We start from the raw sequence: 19,482 nt of genomic DNA, 5'->3' as shown, positions 1-19,482 counted from the left end.
CTTCAGTGTCTGAGGAGTCACGAATGTTGCTGAACCTTGTGCAATCACCCTCACTTCTGACCTTATGGAGGGAAGTTAATTGATGAAACAGCTGAAGGTGGTTAGGCCCAGGACACTACCCTGAGTAAATCCTGCAGCGGTGTCCTGGGACTTAGATGATTGACTTCCAAAAACCATCTTCCTTCGTGCTAGGTATGTCTCCAGCTAGTGGAGTGTTTTTCCCTGATTCCCATTGACTTCAGCTTTGCTAGGGCTCCTTGATGCCACACTCAGTTAAATGTTGCTTTGATGTCAAGGATAATCACTCTCACCTCACCTCTTGAGTTCAGCTCTTTTGTCCATGTTTGGACGAAGGCTGTAATAAGGTCAGGAGCTGAGTAGTTCCAGCAGAGCCCAAACGGAGCATCAGTGAGCTGGTTATTGCTGAGTAAATGCCGCTTGATAGGATAGTACATCCCTTTGCTGATAATCGAGAGTAGACTGATGGGCAGTAATTAGCATGGTTGAATTCATCCTGTTTTTTGTGGAAAGGATCTTCTACCTTGTCAATTTTCCACTTGCCAAGTAGATGCCAGTGTTCTAGCTATACTGGAACAGCTTGGCTAGGGCAAGGCGAGTTCTGGAGCACAAGTCTTCAGTACTATTGCCGGAATGTCATCAGGGCTCGCAGCCTTTGCAGCATCCAGTGCCTTTAACCATTTCTTGATATAATGTGGAGTGAATTGAATTGGCTGAAGACTGACAAGATGCTGAGGACCTAGGGAGGAGGCAGAGATAAATCATCTGCTTGGCACTTCTGGCAAAGATGGCTGCAAATGCATTAGCCTTGTGTTTTGCACTGATGTGCTGCGCTCTGCCATCATTGAGGATGGTGATATTTGTGGAGCCTCCTCCTCCAGTTAGTTGTTTAATTGTCCACCACCGTTCACTTTAAGATCAGTGACCTGAGTTGACCATACTTCAAAAGCTCTGACAAGTGGTCACTTGAAACGTTAACCCTGTTTCTCTCCCCAAGATACTACAAGACTTCTGAGTACTTCCAGCACTTCCTGTTTATTTTTCAAAAATAATTAATTAGCTGTATTGCACATTGAGACATCATGAGGATGTAAAGGGTGCTACATTAATGCAAGTTCTTGTTTTTGAACTTTTTTGCTACAAGCTTGCTAATGTGAAGCAACTGAAAATTAAGAGTCTTTTTTTCTTAACTCAACAACTGTGACAGTTCCATTTTGTCCAGAACTGGAAAGAGGTAGTTATTGGCAATGTTAGTGCATTCTATTGCCTTTAAAGGTCTGGATTTTTTGTTATCCTTCTAAGGTAACAGGATATGTTTTCCTGAAAACTGACTACAGATATTAAGTAGAATTTCTATACTAGCTAGGGATTCAAAATGCATGAACATTGTCCTATATGTAAATGATGCTAAAGGCCATTCTAGTTAGTGATCAGAGAGAGAGATATTAAATCATCTTAGTCAATGTATATGGTCGGTGCATTTATGCAACACTTCATTCTAATCTGTACAGACAATTCTGATACAAAGAGCAGTCATTGTGTTAATTACAATAGATCTGTGGTTATCATTGACCACCAAGACAATGAAACTTGCATTGTCACATAAATTTGTAGAATGTCATACAATTAGAGAGTTTGGGAAGAGGGGCTGCTGAGTGAGTGAGTTGGGGGAGGGGTGTTAGGAAGACGGGCTGCCGAGTGACACCCAGTTTGGTTGGAATGCATCCTAGCTACTGAAGAAAGTAAGGATGGAAATTGCCGAAGCTTTGGCCACAGTCTTCCAATCCTCCTTTAGTTATGGGATTGGTGCCAGAAGAGTGGAGGATTGCAAATGTTACACCCCTATTTGGAAAAAGGGGGAGGGGATAAACCTGGTAGATCCAGAACACTCAACTTTGGGGAAACTGGTGAAGTGGTAACTGGGCTGATAATCCAGAGGCCCAGACTAATGCTCTGAGAACATGGGTTCGAATCCCACCACAGCAGCTGGTGGAATTTAAATTGAATTAGTTTTTTAAAATCTGGAATTGAAAGCTAGCCTCAGCAATGGTGACCATGAAACTTTCATCAGTTGTCATAAAAACCCATCTGGTTCACTAATGTCCTTTAGGGAGGGAAATCTGCTGCTTTTACCCAAGGATGAGCTAATAAATGAGAGTCAGCATGGATTTGCTAAAGGCATATTGTGTTTGACTAACTTGATGGAGCTCTTTGAAATAAAGGAGAGGATGGTTGAGGATAGTTCAGCTGATGATGTGGATATTAACCTTTAAAAGGAGCTTAATAGACTAGTTGGCAAAATTGAAGCAGATGTTATTAAAGGGATGGTGGAAAAGAGACAGCAGTTGTTTTACACTCTGGAAGGTAGTATTCAGTGGTGTATACTGTATTTGGTTTGTATTAGAACCACTGCCCTTTTTGATATATTTTAATGACCTGGACTTGGGTATATGGGACAAAATTTCAAAGTTTTCAGATGATGCAAAACTCAAAATGTGTTAAATATTAAGCAGAATAGTAATAGACTTGAAGAGGGAATAGTCTGGTGAAATGGGAAGACACATGGCAGATGTAATTTAAAACAGAAATTTAAAGTGATATATTTTGGAAGAAAGAGCAAGGAGAGGCAATAGAAACTAAATGGTACAATTTTAAGGGGAGTTTAGAAATGGAAGACACCTGGGAGTGCTAAGGTGGCAGGACAAGTTGAGAAGGATATCAAAAAAGCATATGTGATCTTCGGCTTTATTAATAGAGGCACAGAGTACTAGAGCAAGGACATTATGATGAACCTTTGCAAAACATTGGTTAAGCTTCAGCTGGAGCATTGTGTTCAGGGATGATGGGGACCAGGGCTTGTCTGAGTTAAGACATGGGCAGCAGAGTTTTGGAAGAGTAGAATGTGGGAGAGAAACCAGGAGTGCTTTGGAACAATCAAAGTTAGAGGTAACAAAGACACGGAGAAGGGCTTTTCAGCAGGAGATGAGCTGAGACGTGGTGAAATCAGATGACAATGCAGAGGTGGAAATAGGTGGTCTTAATGATATGAGTGTGTGGCTGGAAACTTATCTCAGGGTCCAATTGAAGGAAATTTCTTCTCATCCAGTACTGGATGTCAGATAAGCAGTCTGATAATTTACCAACAATGGATAAGTCAAGAGAGGTGATGGTGAGATCGAGTTGGGTGTCATCAGCATGTGTGTGAAAACCAGTACTCTGCTTTCGAATGATGTCACCAAGGATGAAAAATAGGAGAGGGCCAAGGACACCAGAGGTAAAAGTGCGGGAGCAGGAAGAGAAGACATTACAACTGATACTCTAGATATGATTATATTGATAAGAATGGAACCACGCGAGAGCAGCTGGATGATAGTGGAGAGCCATTGGAGGAAGATGGTGTGGTCAACCATGTCGAAGGTTGCAGACAGGTCAAGAAGGGCAAGGAGGGAAAGTTTACCTTTGTCACAGTAGCCTAGTGTCAAAGCCATTTGTGACTTTGATAAGAGCTGTTTTGGTACTGTGGCAGGGGTAGAAGCTTGTTTGGAGGGATTCCAGCGTGGCCCCTACACAGATCATTGTGCGAAACCACTGGCCATGTTCAGCCAATCAGAGTCACTGCTGATTGCTTTCTATCTGTTGCCATTCATCCAATTTCCTAACCAGGTCAACAGCTCTACCAAAGAACTGCCGAATGGCCACCTTCTGTGCTGTATTGTTTATGATGAAATGGAAGCTTTTCAGAAAATCAGCGACTTATTCACATCCTGCTATAAAATGAAGAATCATATTTGCTTACATGAGATGGGTTGAATAACTCCAAGATACTTGTTAGCTGACATCTCTACTGGATTTTCATAAATGATTATGCCTGTCAGGACGGTGCTAAAAGTGGTGACTGCTTAATTGAAAAATGGTTTTATTAGTTCCCATGAGCTGAATTTCTATTGTAATGTTATTTACAAAGTATTATTTAGTGTATCTGATTTCTAAAATATGAGAATATCATAAGATGTTTTAGTTTACAGCTACATCTTCACAGTGCATTTTTATTGCATCTTGATTGATTTGTATGATTTCCAAAATTACTTCAATTTGAGCTCATTTTTTGTGAAGAGGAGCACTGTTCAGTAAATATGTCACTTAACTGCATTCAGTCACAGAATTACAAGTTGAGCATCGAGTTAAAGACTATCTGCTCAGAATTAGATAGTTAAATTTAATTTGGAGTAGCCTTTCATGGTGAGTTAAGATCAGGTCTCGTTTGCAGAATTGTTAATACTGCATCACCAAGTATCTTTGTACATTAAATTTAACTACAGAGTCGCACTTTTATGAGCTTTGCAGTGGAGACTTTAATCAGGTCGAGGAAACCATCTGTAGTTTGGTTTCCATACAGCGATGAATTGAAGAAACTCACTATTTATCAAGCAACTCGAGCTAAAGTCAGCGTACAGTTTGAGTTGAATTGGATAGATCGAAAGTCAACTAATGTAGTTTATAAAGATTTTTTTTGTTAACATTGTATATTATGAGGCCTGGGAACAAATAGATGGTGTTTCTCCAATAACATTTATAGTGAACACACTCAACCATTTTGTTATGAAGGTAAGTTTAAAATTTCTTATCTCCAAAAGTTTACTATATAATCTACAACTATTTGGAGACTTTCTTGAAACACAAATTTAATATGAAAATTAGGAATATGCAATCCTTGTGTCAGCACTTTTCAAATGTCAGACATTGAAAAGTATAACCATCTCAGATCATTATGCATCTGTAGTGTACAGCAATGTGATACTTTCTAATCAAAACAATTCTTCAACTTCCTTCCCTCTTGGCCTGAAAGAGTGATTCATTTTCATTTTGGTTACAAGAACAGTGGCAGCCCTCTGGTACTTTGTCTTGGGAATCAAGCCAGTGAGGTCCACCCCAAAAGAAAACCAAAGCCAACCTAGATTATTGTACTACCCAGCTGAGATCAGAAAATCTTGGGAACCAAACCTAGGATTGTCTGAGACTGTATGACCCTCATATCATGTCATATGGTGAATTTAGCCGCTACAACATTGGGAAAGTGCGCTCAGGTTTTTCTTTACCCCCAAATCATTATAGAAAGTGTTTTTTTAAATGATTGTTCTCTTCAAAATAAAAGTTTGCAATAGAATATTACCTTGATCTGAGATGACTTGTTTTTATGGTCATCTTAGAAAAGGTACTAAAAGTGTTCTGTTTTGTTGCTTATATATTATGTGTTCCATCCCTTTTCTGTTCCTGTATAGATGTACACCAACAGAGTTGCTTTAGAGGATGACTACATTGCTCTACAGCCACTGGCCAGGGCCAGGGCCAGGAATCAACTGAGCAAGATTAGGTAGAGTGGAAGGGACAGCTGCTCAGTTATTTGCATGGCAAATATGATTGGACTATAACCAGTGCTTAGGCAAGGACAAAAAGGCATGAATGTTGGGGTAGGGTGGAGAAGCAAGCCTGCATGCAGGATAATGGCTTAACAAGCGCCTGTTTTAGGGCCTTCCTGGTTCCCTATTAAGAAATAGCAAATCCAGTTGGAAAACTAGCACATGTTAAAGAATATAACTAGTTTGAGAAACTACTTAGTTTTATTATAAATAAAACACTTACACCACCATGCAGCTATTTGAAAACTTGATTTTTATTTAAAAATATCCAAAATTTTGCACTTTAAAATTTTGTAATATATGTTACAGTTGGTAGGTTACTGCAACTGAAGTAAGATCTGTAGCATTTGAAGAAGTTTTACACTTGAATACAGTTTGAAATACTTAATTTTAACTAGGGAAGGATTTTGCATGAGTTTCTAAATAGAGAATCTATATCTTCACAGATTAAAACTAACTATGAGATTGTTTTGAATGAGCAGTTGGCCATATTTACTTTTAGCTGTTCAGAAATATATTTTGAGAGAGAGCTTGCTCTCCATTTTTACCACTCTAAATTCAAACAGACTTGTTCAATGCCACATGCTCTTAAAACATTAATACTGTTACTCAGAACAATCCTGTTAGGCAAGAATCATAAAATCTTACATCACAGAGGGAAGCCATTTGGCCCATTATACCTGTGCTAGCTCTTTAAAAGAGGAATACAATTAATCCCATTCCTCTGCTGTATTTTACAGCCCTAAAAACTTTTCCTTTTCATGTATTTAGCCCATTCACTTTTGAATGTTACTGTTAATCTGCTTCCATACTTAATCAAAACACCTCAAGATTTTGAACACCTCTGTCAAATCTCCCTTTAACCTCTCTACTCTAAGGAGAACAGTTTCTCAAGTCTCTCCACGAACTGAAGTTTGTCATGCCTGGTGCCATCCAAGTAAAAGCCAAAGTAAAATACTCCGTGCTGGAAGCTGGAAATAAAAATAAAAAATGCTGGAAATACTCAGCAGCTTGGATAGCATCTGTGAAGAGAGAAAAACAGAGAATTACCTTTTATTAGAACAGTCTCTGTTTCCCTCTCCAAAGATGCTGTCTGACATTCTAGTAAATCCCCTTGACTTCCATCCCAATGTGTGATGCCCAGAAATGGCCACAATGCTCCAGTTGAAGTCTCACCGATGTTTTCTAAAAGTTTGGCATAATTTCCTTGTTTTTGTATTCTGCTTCTGTTTATAAAATCAAGAATCATATGCTTTTTAATAGTTTCCTCGACTTGTTTTGCTACCTTCAATGATTTTTGTGCATGCACAACTGCACTCCTTTTAAGATTGTACCATTTAATTTATATTGCTTCCCCTCACTCTTCCTACCAAAATGAATCACTTCACACTTCTCTGTGCTAAATTTCATCCATGTCCTCCTGAAGCTTGTTGCCATGCTCCTTATTTTTTACTACACCTTCAATTTGTGTCATCTTCTTGAGTTCTCTGCCTGTAGGGTAAGGAGGCAGGTCCAAAATCCATGCCAGCTGGAGCGTGGATCAGACCCCATAATGTTGGAACCAATCTGATGCACAATGGCCATCCAACCAACTGAGCCAACCCAGGGAGTCAGAGTTTTGTGGCAGCATACACTTCCAGGCGCACATTGTAGCCTGGAACTATGGATGGTAGAGGCTCCATCATTTTTTCCATCAGATGACTGACCAGGAATCTCTTCCACTCTTACGGCCTGCCAGTGGTGTATGTTGGAAGGATTTACAAGTTAATACTTAACCTGTTTGGCTGTGTTATGAACACACCTCCCTTGGCCATGAAGTCCTGGAGTCAGACTTGAACCTGGAGTTTCTGGTTCAGAGACAGGGACGCTATCCACTATGCCCCAAGGCCTCTTTCATGTGTCAGCCACGGACTTTGAAATTATGACCCAGCTGCTAAGTTGTCAAAAAAAGCAGTGGTTCCAACACTGACCCCTAGGAGACACCGGTGCAAAAGCAAATATTCATCACTATTCTCTGCTTTCTGTTCCTGAACCAATTTCATATCCATGCTGTCTATTTAATCCCATGAGCTTCAAGTTTGCTAACGGGTATATCATATGGTACTTCTGTTGATTGTTTCATGTATGGACAATCACACTAGCCTCATCCACCCTCTTCACTAATTCTTCAAAAATCTCCAAGTTATTCAAAAATGAATTACCTTTAACAAATCCATACTGACTTTCATTTATTTGCCCATTACTTGCCTAAATGACATTCAATATTGTCCCAGATTCATGTATCGTGTTGCCTCACCTGTGCAGCCTGCAATTGCTGGGTTTATCACCTTCCCCTCTTTTTTGTTTGAGTAGGAGTGTAATATTTGCAATCCCCCAGTCTTCTGGCACTACCTCCATATCTAAGGAGGTTTCAAAGATTTTTGCCAAAGCGTCTGAAATTTCCACCCTTGTGTCCTACAGCACCTAAGGATGAATCTCATTTGGACTGGATTTTTTTTTAACTTTGAGCAGAACCAATCTAAAAGTCTTCTCAGAAGACTAGGTAATATGTATACTTTGGTACAAAAGATGGGAGTGTAAGATGTGCTGAATGTTCTATTATAGCACACGTATTTGATTCATTGGTGAAAATGAAATTGACATTCAAATTGCTACGTAATTCGTGTATGACTTGAAATTGAAGAATTTCAATTAATTGAAAATTAATAACTGTGTAATTGTGATTACATCCAATGGTAGGTTCTGATTAATTTCATGCATAACTTCTTTATAACTTGTGCACTTTATAGTAGACCAACAGTGCCTAACTTTAAAATATGACATGTTTTTGAGATATCTAGTGATCTGATTAGCCAGTTGCTGTAACTGTTTCCAATTATGAAGTTTACATATGGTATAAATAGGATTTTTATGTGAATGCAGATGTACATTTTTGGGGTAGGTAGAAGCTTTAATTATAATACTAAAGCACATTCATATATTATCAAATTTATTATTTAAAGATTTAATTTTTTGTGTTTTAAATTCTTTGAAATCCATTCACATTCTGACATTAGTAAAATGATTGGAAACCTAAGTGCAATTTGACCCTCTGCTTAGCATGTATTGTACTAAATCACTGTGCATGCTTAAAATATCTCCAATATTAGCTGTGGCACATTTTTGTTTGCATTGCATGGACCTAATAAATATTTCTGTTCATAACTGAATGTGACTGCCCTTCTAACCAGCTTGCAGAATAGAAGCAATAAAGCACAAGATGAAACTGCTTGGGCTGTTTTGGAAATTATGTCATTTATATGTTTGTGTCAGCAAGTGCCTTGTATTTATATTTGTCTTTTGGTGGGTATGCAATAACTTTTTTTACAGAAAGGTCTGTTCTTATTTTGTATGCTCATGTGTATAGTGTTTGTTTTTAAAACTATAAAGGGGCCTTACTTTTTCTGTAATGCGTATTTTATACTTTTCATCTATTAGTCAGATCAATTTATTACAAGTATGTTTTACATTAACAGGAAAGTTCAGATGTTTTTTAAGAAAAGGTTGGAAATTGTGTTTTTATTGAATTCAGAAATGCAATGAAACCAAATACTAGATGTTGATGCATTTAATATTTATGTAATTAAGTGTCTAAGGAAAGAAAATACCTGCATTTGCAAAACAGCTTAATAGTTTGCCATTCATTCAGCTTCTACATTAAGTAAAATATTTCAATCAACCCATAGGGGAAATCTCACCCAGGCGATGTCGCTTCTAAGAAATTTGTAACATATTCATTCATACAGTTTTTTTTAAATCAGGAGAGTCTTTCCATTTATTCCCGTCAAAACAGATTGTACTGTTTTCTAGTCAGTAGTATAAATGGTCTCCATGGCTTCTGGATAATTCCTTCAAGTACAAAAGTATCAAATAAACACACAGTTCTAGTGCAGATTCTCATTGACATCAGTCTCAGCCCACTGCAGCCATCCTTGGGTACACCGATTATGAAACAGAGCTAATCAAATTGGATAAAATGGAAAGTATCTTGTGTTACTTAGAAGAATAGGATGAAGTGGAGGTAAGTTAAAATTGCTGTACTGGAGTAGTGGCCACTTATGGATACAACAGCACAAAGGATTCTCATGAGGCCCTTTGAAAGTTAGTAGTAAAGTGGTGCACTATGAAGTGAAAGACAAACAACGGTAATTGAAAAAAATAGGAGGTGAATATGAATAGGTATAAGAAGCAGGTTTAAGAAATTGAATAACAAATGAGAATATATAGAAAAAAGATTATATATATCTATTTGGTAATTATATATGTATTGGTAATTGGTACTGATTGTTGGGGTCTTTCACATACAATGTGTGAAAGATTCAGTGTGATTACATTAGGTGCTTTAAGATAGTAAACAAAGTTCTGATATTTATACCTCCGATAGCAATATTAGTACCATACTAGCCTAAATTATATATTGGTACATCGGGGTCTGGCAGAGATCCACACCATCCCTAGCACAGGGAGTTGCTTCCAATTAGGGGAAAGTTAAATGATGCATTTGGAAATAAACCTGTGATTTTTTTTTTACACAAGTAAATGAAACATAGATATTGCAGTAACTGCAATTCCAGTGGCATTTTCACAAAGAAAAAGCAATGTGGGACCTCATGACCCGTTTATAGTCTTGCATGTTTTTTGAGACCAGTACCTGGGTGATTAAAGTTCTGTAAGAGCAGTCTTTTATTTCTAAAATGGTACAGGCCTTTCAAATGTGGTGAAATGGAGGGGCTATTAAGATAGAAATATTTCCTTTACCACTGATGCCGTATGCCAGTGAACCAGACCCCGTTCCCTGTCCATCATAACAGACTGACTAATTCCATCTCTGTAATACCTGCTGCTGAAGCCTTCATTCTTGCTTTTTCATCTCCAGATTTCGGTGTGCCAATATTCTCCTGAACAGCCTCCCATTCTTCAATAAACTGGAGCTTATCCAAAACTCTGCTGCCTATATCCTGACCTGCACCAAATCTACCAACACCTTGTATTTAAAATCCCTTCATAGCCTCACCCTTCCCTATTTCTGTAACCTCCTCCAGCCTACAACCCTCTGAAAACACTTGTGTTCCTCCGACAATGGCATCATGCATCCCCCACTCTCTTCACACCTCCAAAGGTAGCTGTGCCTTCAGCCATCTTGGCCCAAAGTTATAAAATTAACCTCTCTGCCTCCGTCTCTCTCTTCTCCTTTTAGACCCTTCTTTAAGCATACCTGTTTGATCAAGCTTTTCATTACCTTTCCTAAAAAAAACTTTTGTCTTGTGTCAATGTTTGTCTGATTATGCTTCTGTACAGTGTTTGGAGAGTTTTCCCCAGTAATGGTGCTATATAAATCCAAGTTGTTCATACATGAAATACCAAGGTACCCTCAATTGAAGATTATCTCAGTTTTACCTATTGCACTTAATGAGGTTCAACAACAACACAGCTTATTTTACTCTATAATGTCGGCAACCCAAATAGAAGAGAAGTTAAAATTAAGTTAACATTCACTATAACTTTTCCATCTTTTTAAATGGGCTACATATGGTGGAATACTTTTTTTGAAATTATATTTTCATACCTGTTTTAATTTCTCTCTGTACCTTCAAGCATTGGACCAAATTGAACTTTGAATGTGTGATGCACTCACATTTTCGCAATGGCTGCAGGCAATTGTAATAAATGTTTGCCTAATTAACAGCTCCATAGGTACCAGCTACCCTCTAGCACCCATTCCCTATGTGCTTATTCAAATGACGAGAGTCATTGGGCTGTTTTACTTTAGGGTGGCAGCACATTAAGCCGAGTTCATTCAATACCTTTACGTGGATGCACTTTCTGAGAGTTTTCAATTGCTAATGATCAGAAGCGGGGATCTTTGCTGTTGTAGTCCTGGGACATTGTCCAGTTAATGCACCAATTACAGCCTCTGCATTATGGAGCAAAGGTTTGGGGCGTTCCTAGTCTGTATTGTTCAGTATTCGTGGGCAAGACATTTACACAGATATTTAGTATATTTAAATACCAGATGTATTTAATTGGAACTCGCCCTTTCCTCTTTTTTTTAAAAAAAAGTACATCTCCTCAATTAGTTAGTAGAAATGGTAGATAGTAGCTTCTCTGTCATAAGCTTTTTTGGGGTTGGGTGTTGGGAGATGATGGGGGAAACAAATCGCACCATGCATAAGAGGAGGGAAATAGTATTAAGTAAAAATGATGGGAAAAATTATAATGCTGACTCTCCCTATTTACAGTCAGCAGGAATATTCCTTTAATTTTGGTTGATTTTGTAGGTTAGGATGTGTTCAGAAATTCCCATTTGTTCTGACAGGACAGAAAATTAATTTTTGTGATTAAGCTAGTATCAGTATATGCAATAACCAAAATCAACGTGCAAATTTATACACAGCATAATTTTTATATATAAATGGAAACAAAACTTAGCATTAGTATTGTTTTGAAGTTGGTCAGGATTCCAGGGTCATTCAGGAAATGATTTAATGCTGCTTTAGACTGGTGTTCCTATTAATTCACAAACAGTAATATTCTGACAGTTAATACAGTAAATTAATCTACTGTCAATTGAACCATGCTGTCTTCCTAAAACAACTACAGGTTTTATAGAATGGGAAATAGGCATTTTGTAGTACAGAACTTGAGTATTGCTAAGACAAGAGACATGCGATCAAAGCTTTCCATCTTACACTCAGGATAGCTCACAGGAAATTACCAACAGTAAAGGGAAACAGCAATTTATACTGCATGAGAAGAGAGTGCTGTTTGGTTGACAAGTGGACTCTGCTGGAGGTGTTGCCATGGAGAATGCAGCATGAAACAGTTTAACTGTCTAGCTTTGTTCAAATTCAAACAAAAGTTTAGGGAGTATTCATTCTATGGTTCATTCCCTAGGGCAATGCCTTGACCAATCAGTTAAACTGCCCAGTTTGAATTTGAATAAAGCTGGGCTGTTAACTGTTCCATGCTGCATTTTCCATGGCAACACCTCCACCAATCAGAGTCCACTTGCCAACCAATCAGCGCTCTCCTCTCATGCAGTATGAATTGTTATTTCCTTTACTGTTTGTAATTTATTGCGTGCTATCCCAATGAGTGCAAGACGAAAAACTTTGATAGTATGTCTCTTTTTTTTACAGAATGGGAAGTGTTGTTAAAAGCGAGTAGATTTTTTTCCTCACTTCTCTTTCCCTTCACTAAAGATAGTGACTGATGCTGAGGTACAGTTCCTTGGAGAGTGTCCAGCCATCTGATAGAGCTCATGCTACATGTTGAGCAGCTACAGACAATCTAGATGTTGGAGGTCATCATAGCCAAGTTCAACCCTCTTCTTACCTAATATACATAATGTGCTTATTTTGGATGATTTTTCTTTGGAATTCTCTCCCTTGTCCAGTGACATTAAAAAACAAATAGAGCGTGCCTTTGTCTCATCGCTGCCCCAACTGAGACCAGCTAGAGAATGTTGTATCTTTTTGCTCTGTGGCTCAAAACCCCATCAAGTATTACTTCCATCAGCCATTTGGAGAAACCTGAGAGGAAATCTTATTTACTCATGTATTTTTGGGGAACAGAATAGTTAATTTCAATTGAGGATATTAATTCAACAGATTAGCATAAATATTTCCTAACTTGTCCAGGCCATACGTCTCAACAGCTGGCAGATCGTATCAAACAGCACATCCTTTCAGCTATTCACAATAGGCAGAGAACTGACCATACTCAACTAACCCGTGCTTGCAAAACTCAGAACATAATGTCTAATTTTAGATGTGATTCTGTGATTGGGCAGCATTTGCTGAACTGTTCCGTGTGCTAAGAATTACACTAACGACCAATTTAAGATTGTCAGTCGGGCTCGCAGTGTAGCTCACTTACGCTTGCTGGAAGCTACATATATTCAAATGCAGGGACCTGTCCTACAGGCAAAGTCCAGACATTGCACTTTTTTTGAATAAACTAAAGCATGGGGCACAATAGCACCTTGGTGCATATGCCATGGCAACGTCTCGATTAATCAGAGTTGACTTGCCAACCAATTGGCACCCCTTTTCTCATGCAGTATAAATTGTTCCCTTAGAAATTTGGCATTCCTGCATCTGTCCTGATGAGTACAAGATAGCATGTCCCTTTTGCCAGCAATACACATGTCCAGGAATTACTTGAAACAGCAGCATGATTTTAGTTTAGTAATTTAAACTGAAAGCAGATTAATTTCCCATAATAACTCAGTTTAATTGTGCTGTCTTCATCAAACAACTCAAGGTTTTGTAGGATGGGAACTGTAGCATAGTTACTGCAGTTGTAACCCAGAAGCTTAAAATAATTATCTGGAAACATGAGCTTAAATTCCAACAAAGCATCTGGGGAATTTAAATTCAGTTAATTAAACAAAATCTGCAGTAAAAAGCTAGTGACACTAATCGTGACTGTGTAACTGCTGGACTGTCATAAAAAGCCATCTGGTCCACTGTCCTTTAAGGAAGGAAATCTTTCCTTTAAGACAGGAAATCTGCCTTCCCGGTCTGACTTGTGTGTGACTCCAGGGGCTCAGCAATGTCATTTGCTCTTAACTGCCCTCTGAAATACCCTAGCAAGCTACTCAGTTGTCAAAAAGCAGCTCACCTTCACATTCTCAAGGACAATTAGGCACAGGCAATAAATGCTGGCCTTGTCAATGTATAAAAACAAAATAATTTGCAACCTGTCTATGTGGGTCTCTGTCCTAATACAGAGATAATGAGCTCACCAGTACAAGTCCATACTCTCTAGTAAGAACATAAGAAATAGGAGCAGGAGTAGACCATACACACCACCAAGCCTGCTCCGCCATTCAATACGATCATGGCTGACCTTGAGCTTCAACTCCATTTTCCCACCCCCTCCCCATATCCCTTAACTTCCTGGGAGATCAAAAATCTGTCTCTTCAAGCCTTGAATATATTCAATGATGGTGCATCCATAATCCTCTGGGGTGGAGAATTCCAAAGATTCACAAACCTTTGTGTAAAGAAATTTCTCCTCAGCTCACTTATCTTGAGACTGTGCCCCCATATTTTAGATTCCCCAACCAATGGAAATTATCTCTCAGCGTTTACCCTATCAAGCCACTTCAGAATTTTGTAGATTTCAATGAGATCACCTCTCATTCTTCAAAACTCTAGAGAATATAAGCCCAATTAACTCAGCCTCTAATTATAAGACAACCCCCTCATCCCAGGGACCAATTTAGTGAATCTTTGCTGTACCACTTCAAATGCAAGTATATCCTTTCTTAAATGTGGAGACCAAACTGTACACTACTCCAGATAGCAAGACTTCTTTATTCTTGTACTCCAATCCCCTTGCAATAAAGGTCAGCATGCCATTTTCCTTCTAATTGCTTGGCATACCTACATGCTAACTTTCTGTGCTCCTTGTACATACACACCCAAGTCTCTCTGAACATTGACCATAAGACATAGGAGCAGAAAATAGGCCATTCAGCCCATCGAGTCTGCTCCGCCATTCAATCATGGCTGATAAGTTTCTCAACCCCATTCTCCCGCCTTCTCCCCGTAACCTTTGATCCCCTTACCAATCAAGAACCTATCTATCTCGGTCTTAAATACACTCAATGACCTGGCCTCCACAGCCTTCTGTGGCAATGAATTCCATAGATTCACCACTCTCTGGCTAAAGAAGTTTCTCCTCATCTCTATTCTAAAAGGTCTTCCCTTTACTCTGAGGCTGTGCCCTCAGGTCCTAGTCTCTCCTACTAATGGAAACATCTTCCCCACGTCCACTCTATCCAGGCCTTTCAGTATTCTGTAAGTTTCAATCAGATCCCCCCCATATCCTTCTAAACTCCATCGAGTATAGACCCAGAGTCCTCAAACGTTCCTCGTATGTTAAGCCTTTCATTCCTGGGATCATTCTCGTGAACCTCCTCTGGACCCTCTCCAGGGCCAGCACATCCTTCCTGAGATACGGGGCCCAAAATTGCTCACAATATTCTAAATGTGGTCTGACCAGAGCCTTATAAAGCCTCAGCAGCACATCCCTGCTTTTATATTTTAGTCCTCTCGAAATAAATGCCAACATTGCATTTGCCTTCCTAACTACCGACTCAACCTGCAAGTTAACCTTAAGAGAATCCTGGACTAGGACTCCCAAGTCCCTTTGCACTCCAGATTTCTGAATTCGCTCCCCATTTAGAAAATAGTCTATGCCTCTATTCTTCCTACCAAAGTGCATGACCTCACACTTCCCCACGTTGTATTCCATCTGCCACTTCTTTGCCCATTCTCCTAACCTGTCCAAATCCTTCTGCAGACTCCCTGCCTCCTCAATACTACCTGTCCCTCCACCTATCTTTGTATCATCTGCAAACTTAGCCAAGATGCCCTCAGTTCCTTCATCTAGATCATTAATGTATAAAGTGAAAAGTTGTAGTCCCAACACTGACCCCTTCAGAACTCCACTAGTCACCGGCCGCCATCCTGAGAAGGACCCCCTTATCCCCACTCTCTGCCTCCTGCCAGACAGCCAATCTTCTATCCATGCTAGTACCTTGCCTCTAACACCATGGGCTCTTATCTTACTGAGCAGCCTCCTGTGCAGCACCTTGTCAAAGGCCTTCTGGAAGTCCAAGTAGATAATATCCATTGGCTCTCCTTTGTCTAACCTACTCGTTACCTCCTCAAAGAATTCTAACAGATTTGTCAGGCATGACCTGACACTTACAAGTTTCTCACATGTTAAAAAATATTCTACTGTTTATTCTTATGACCATAGTGAATAACTTCACACTTCCCTGTATTATACTCCATCTGCCATCTTGTTGTCCACTCGCCTAACCTGTCTATAACTCTTTGCAACCTCTCTCTGTCCTCACGACAGCTTATCTTTCCACCTAACTTGGTATCATTAGCAAACTTTGATACATTACTCTCTGTCTCTTCATCTAAGTCATTAATATAGATTGTAAGTAGCTGAGGCCCCAGCACTGATCCTTGCGGCATTCCACTATTCACTTCCTACCAATTTGGAAAAAGCCTCGTTTATGCCCACTATATCCGTTAACCAATCCTCTGTGCATGCTAATATATTACCCCAAACTCCATGAGCCCTTATTTTCCCTATTAACCATTTGTGCGGCACCTTAACCAATGCCTTTTGGAAATCCAGATATACTACATCTGCTGGTTCCCCTTTATGTACCGTACTAGTTACATCCTCAAAAAACTCAAATAAAGTTGTCAAACAGGATTTTCCTTTAGTAAAACCATGTTTGTGTGCTGAAATAGCATTCTGCACTGTGCCATGTCCAGGATGTCTTTGGTCCTGAGACTCATGGCTTTTCTCTCCTTTAGATGGAAGAGCACCAGTGTAAAGTCAGCTCAAATATGCTGTTGCTGAAAGCAGGAACAGAGAGAAGAAGAGTAGGGGACTGCTAGTTTTTTCCAGCTAGCAGGACAGTTCTTGCTGTAGGTAGCATTTTTATTCCTACTGATTTCAAGGCATTTGTGTTTGTGCATTGTCTTGCTTCAAGCTGACATTGAATAGCAGCTCATTATCATTTATTTAGGTGAATGTTGGAACTTATTTGTGACTTGCTTGGAATAGGGTGCATGCTCTTAATTTATACCATCCAGTTATGCTCCTCTTTGTATCATAATGCCCATTGAATCTTATACTGAAATCTATTTGATCATGTATGAAATAGCCATCCATAGAATGCTTGACTAACTCTTTGATATTTTATATACCTTATATTTTGCACAAGTAGGACAGCAGATTACATTTGTACTTGCACAGTAAATTAGCTTGTTACAATGCATGTGATGCGTGAAAATTAAACAAGATAATTGGAGATTAAAATCGGGAAAAAGAAAATAATAATAATTTGCACAGGACATGGTAATATTCTTTGATTTCTCCCTCTTACTTACATCCATATGGTTAACCTTCTAATTATCATTTGCTATAACCATTTTTTCAAATGTGTTTAAAAATGTTTTTATTTTTGATTCCATATTATGTAAATTAAGGCAGCCTTTAATGTAAATTGGGAAATGTTTTTAGCATCTGACCAGCTCCTCTTCCTGATCATACTTTCATACTGTGTAAATTCTGTGGAAAAATTTCAAGGTTGCCATGTTTTAAATAGGGAAGTAAATCAACAGTGACTGAAATAGATATACCTTTGCTCTTTGATAATGTGTAAATTTGGAATGGATGGTCCATATCAATTCTAAATGGTGTCCCTGTTGCTCCAACCCCTCCAACTCTTTTTTTTAAATACACACTTTCCAGTTGCCACTTGAGTCAACAATGGTGCTTTCTAGGGCTAAACTTTCAGAAAAGTAGACCAGGAAATCACAACCTTATGGAGGTCGAAATCCAGGAACTGCTGTGATGCAACACTCATGCAGTTCTACCTCACCTATACCTGGCAGGCCAAAGAAAATTTTAGACCTGAAGAATCTCATTTTCTTGAAGTGCTTCTGGGAATACTTTCACAGTTTTCAAAAATGAGCTTGTAACCTATTTGCAAACAGGTTTCACTTGCAGATTCAATTCGCATCTGAGCAATTTATAGCTGCGCAAATCACCACTCAGCACACACTATTGGTAGATTCATAGAAATTTACAGCGCAAGCAGAGGCCGCTTTGCTTCTTATGTCTGCCCGCCAAAAAGATTTATCCCACCTTTCCATTCTCAGCATGTAGCCTTGTAGGTGATGGCACTTCAAGTGCATATCCAAATACTTTATAAATGCAGCGAGAGTTTCTGCTTCCACACCATTTTGAGGCAGAGAATTCCAGACTCCAGCCACTCTCTGGGTGGAAAAAATTGCTTCTCAACTCACCTCTAATCAATCTACCAATTTTAAATCAACTTGAAATCTATGCCCACAGGTTGTTGACCCCTCTGCTAAGGAAATAAGTCCTTCCTATACACGTTAAGTCCCTCATAATTTTAGATACTTCAGTTGAAGCTCTCCTCAGCCTTCCCTGTGCCAAAGAAAACAAACTCAGTCTTTCTAATCTTTCCTCGAAGCTAAAATTGTCAGATCCTTGCAATATCCTTAAATCTCCTCTGCCCCCTCTCTAGTGCAGTCACATTCTTCTGTAATACGATGACCAGAATTGTATGCAATTCTCTAGCTGCAGCCTAAGTGTTAGAGTTTCACATAACCTCTTGTTCTATCGCATGGCTAATAAGAAAAGTATCCCATTTGCCACTTTAGGCACCTTATCTGCCTGTTCTGCAGGAAACTATGGATAAGCACTCCAAGTCCCTCTTCTACATGTCTCGGTGTCCTGTCATATTGTATATTCCCTTGCCTTGTTTGCCCTCTCCAAATGCATTACCGCACATTTCTCTTTTCACTTGCCACTTTTCAACTTACCTGACAGTCCATTGATAGCTTCCTGCAGTCTGCATCTTTCTTCCTCACTATTGTTCCATGTGGTGGGTAAAAGCTTTGGCCTCAATCCTTTACTCTCTCAGGAATGGCATCAGAGGTCACATGACTCAGAGGCTATGCCAAGCTATAGCACATAACAGGCAACCATTCGCAAAGGCATTTCTCCAAACAACCACCTTTGCATAAAAAGAAAAAAATCATTGCATGCATTATCATTCGCAGTTGCAAGTTACCCACATACATGGACTATAAAGAAAGTCATCAAGCAAGAGCAGAAGACTGCTCATTGCAGTCCATCTCACTTTTGTCTGCCTCTACACATGCATTGCACATATAATCGTTAAAGTATTCAGGTCTTCTAATGATGCACATGGGTTGCTATTGGTTGTTGGTCTGGCCTCTGCTGGTTCCTGGGGTGACTTTGTCTCTCCGGAGAATGTCGTTGCTGTGACTGCTGCTGATCTGTTGCATTTGTTGGAGAGCAGTTGATCTCTGGGACTGATGATTATTCTGTTCTTTGTTCAGTTGGCAAAATCAACTCCTGATCATATGTCTGCTGTTGAGGTGCAGCTCTGTGATTGCAAGTATGTGTG

At 39.2% G+C, this 19,482-nt stretch overlaps 1 protein-coding gene across 3 annotated transcripts in view; it reads left to right on the top strand.

Moving 5' to 3' along the window:
* The window catches only part of atp11b (ATPase phospholipid transporting 11B), a 191,344-nt gene that overhangs the window by 155,459 nt on the left and 16,403 nt on the right, over positions 1-19,482 (top strand). The window contains exon 29 of one of the 3 annotated variants that reach the window (XM_078563956.1): positions 5,298-5,389. The exons of the other annotated variants lie outside the window; for them this stretch is intronic. Coding sequence (XP_078420082.1) covers positions 5,298-5,389 — 92 coding nt within the window. The remainder of the gene's footprint in view (positions 1-5,297; positions 5,390-19,482) is intronic. 3 annotated transcript variants of the gene reach the window in all.

The sequence above is a fragment of the Cetorhinus maximus genome, chromosome 19 (assembly GCF_964194155.1).
Source record: "Cetorhinus maximus chromosome 19, sCetMax3.hap1.1, whole genome shotgun sequence".
Taxonomy (NCBI): Eukaryota; Metazoa; Chordata; class Chondrichthyes; order Lamniformes; family Cetorhinidae; genus Cetorhinus; species Cetorhinus maximus.
Note: the sequence above shows the minus strand (reverse complement) of the source record. Positions and strands in the feature narration are given on the sequence as shown.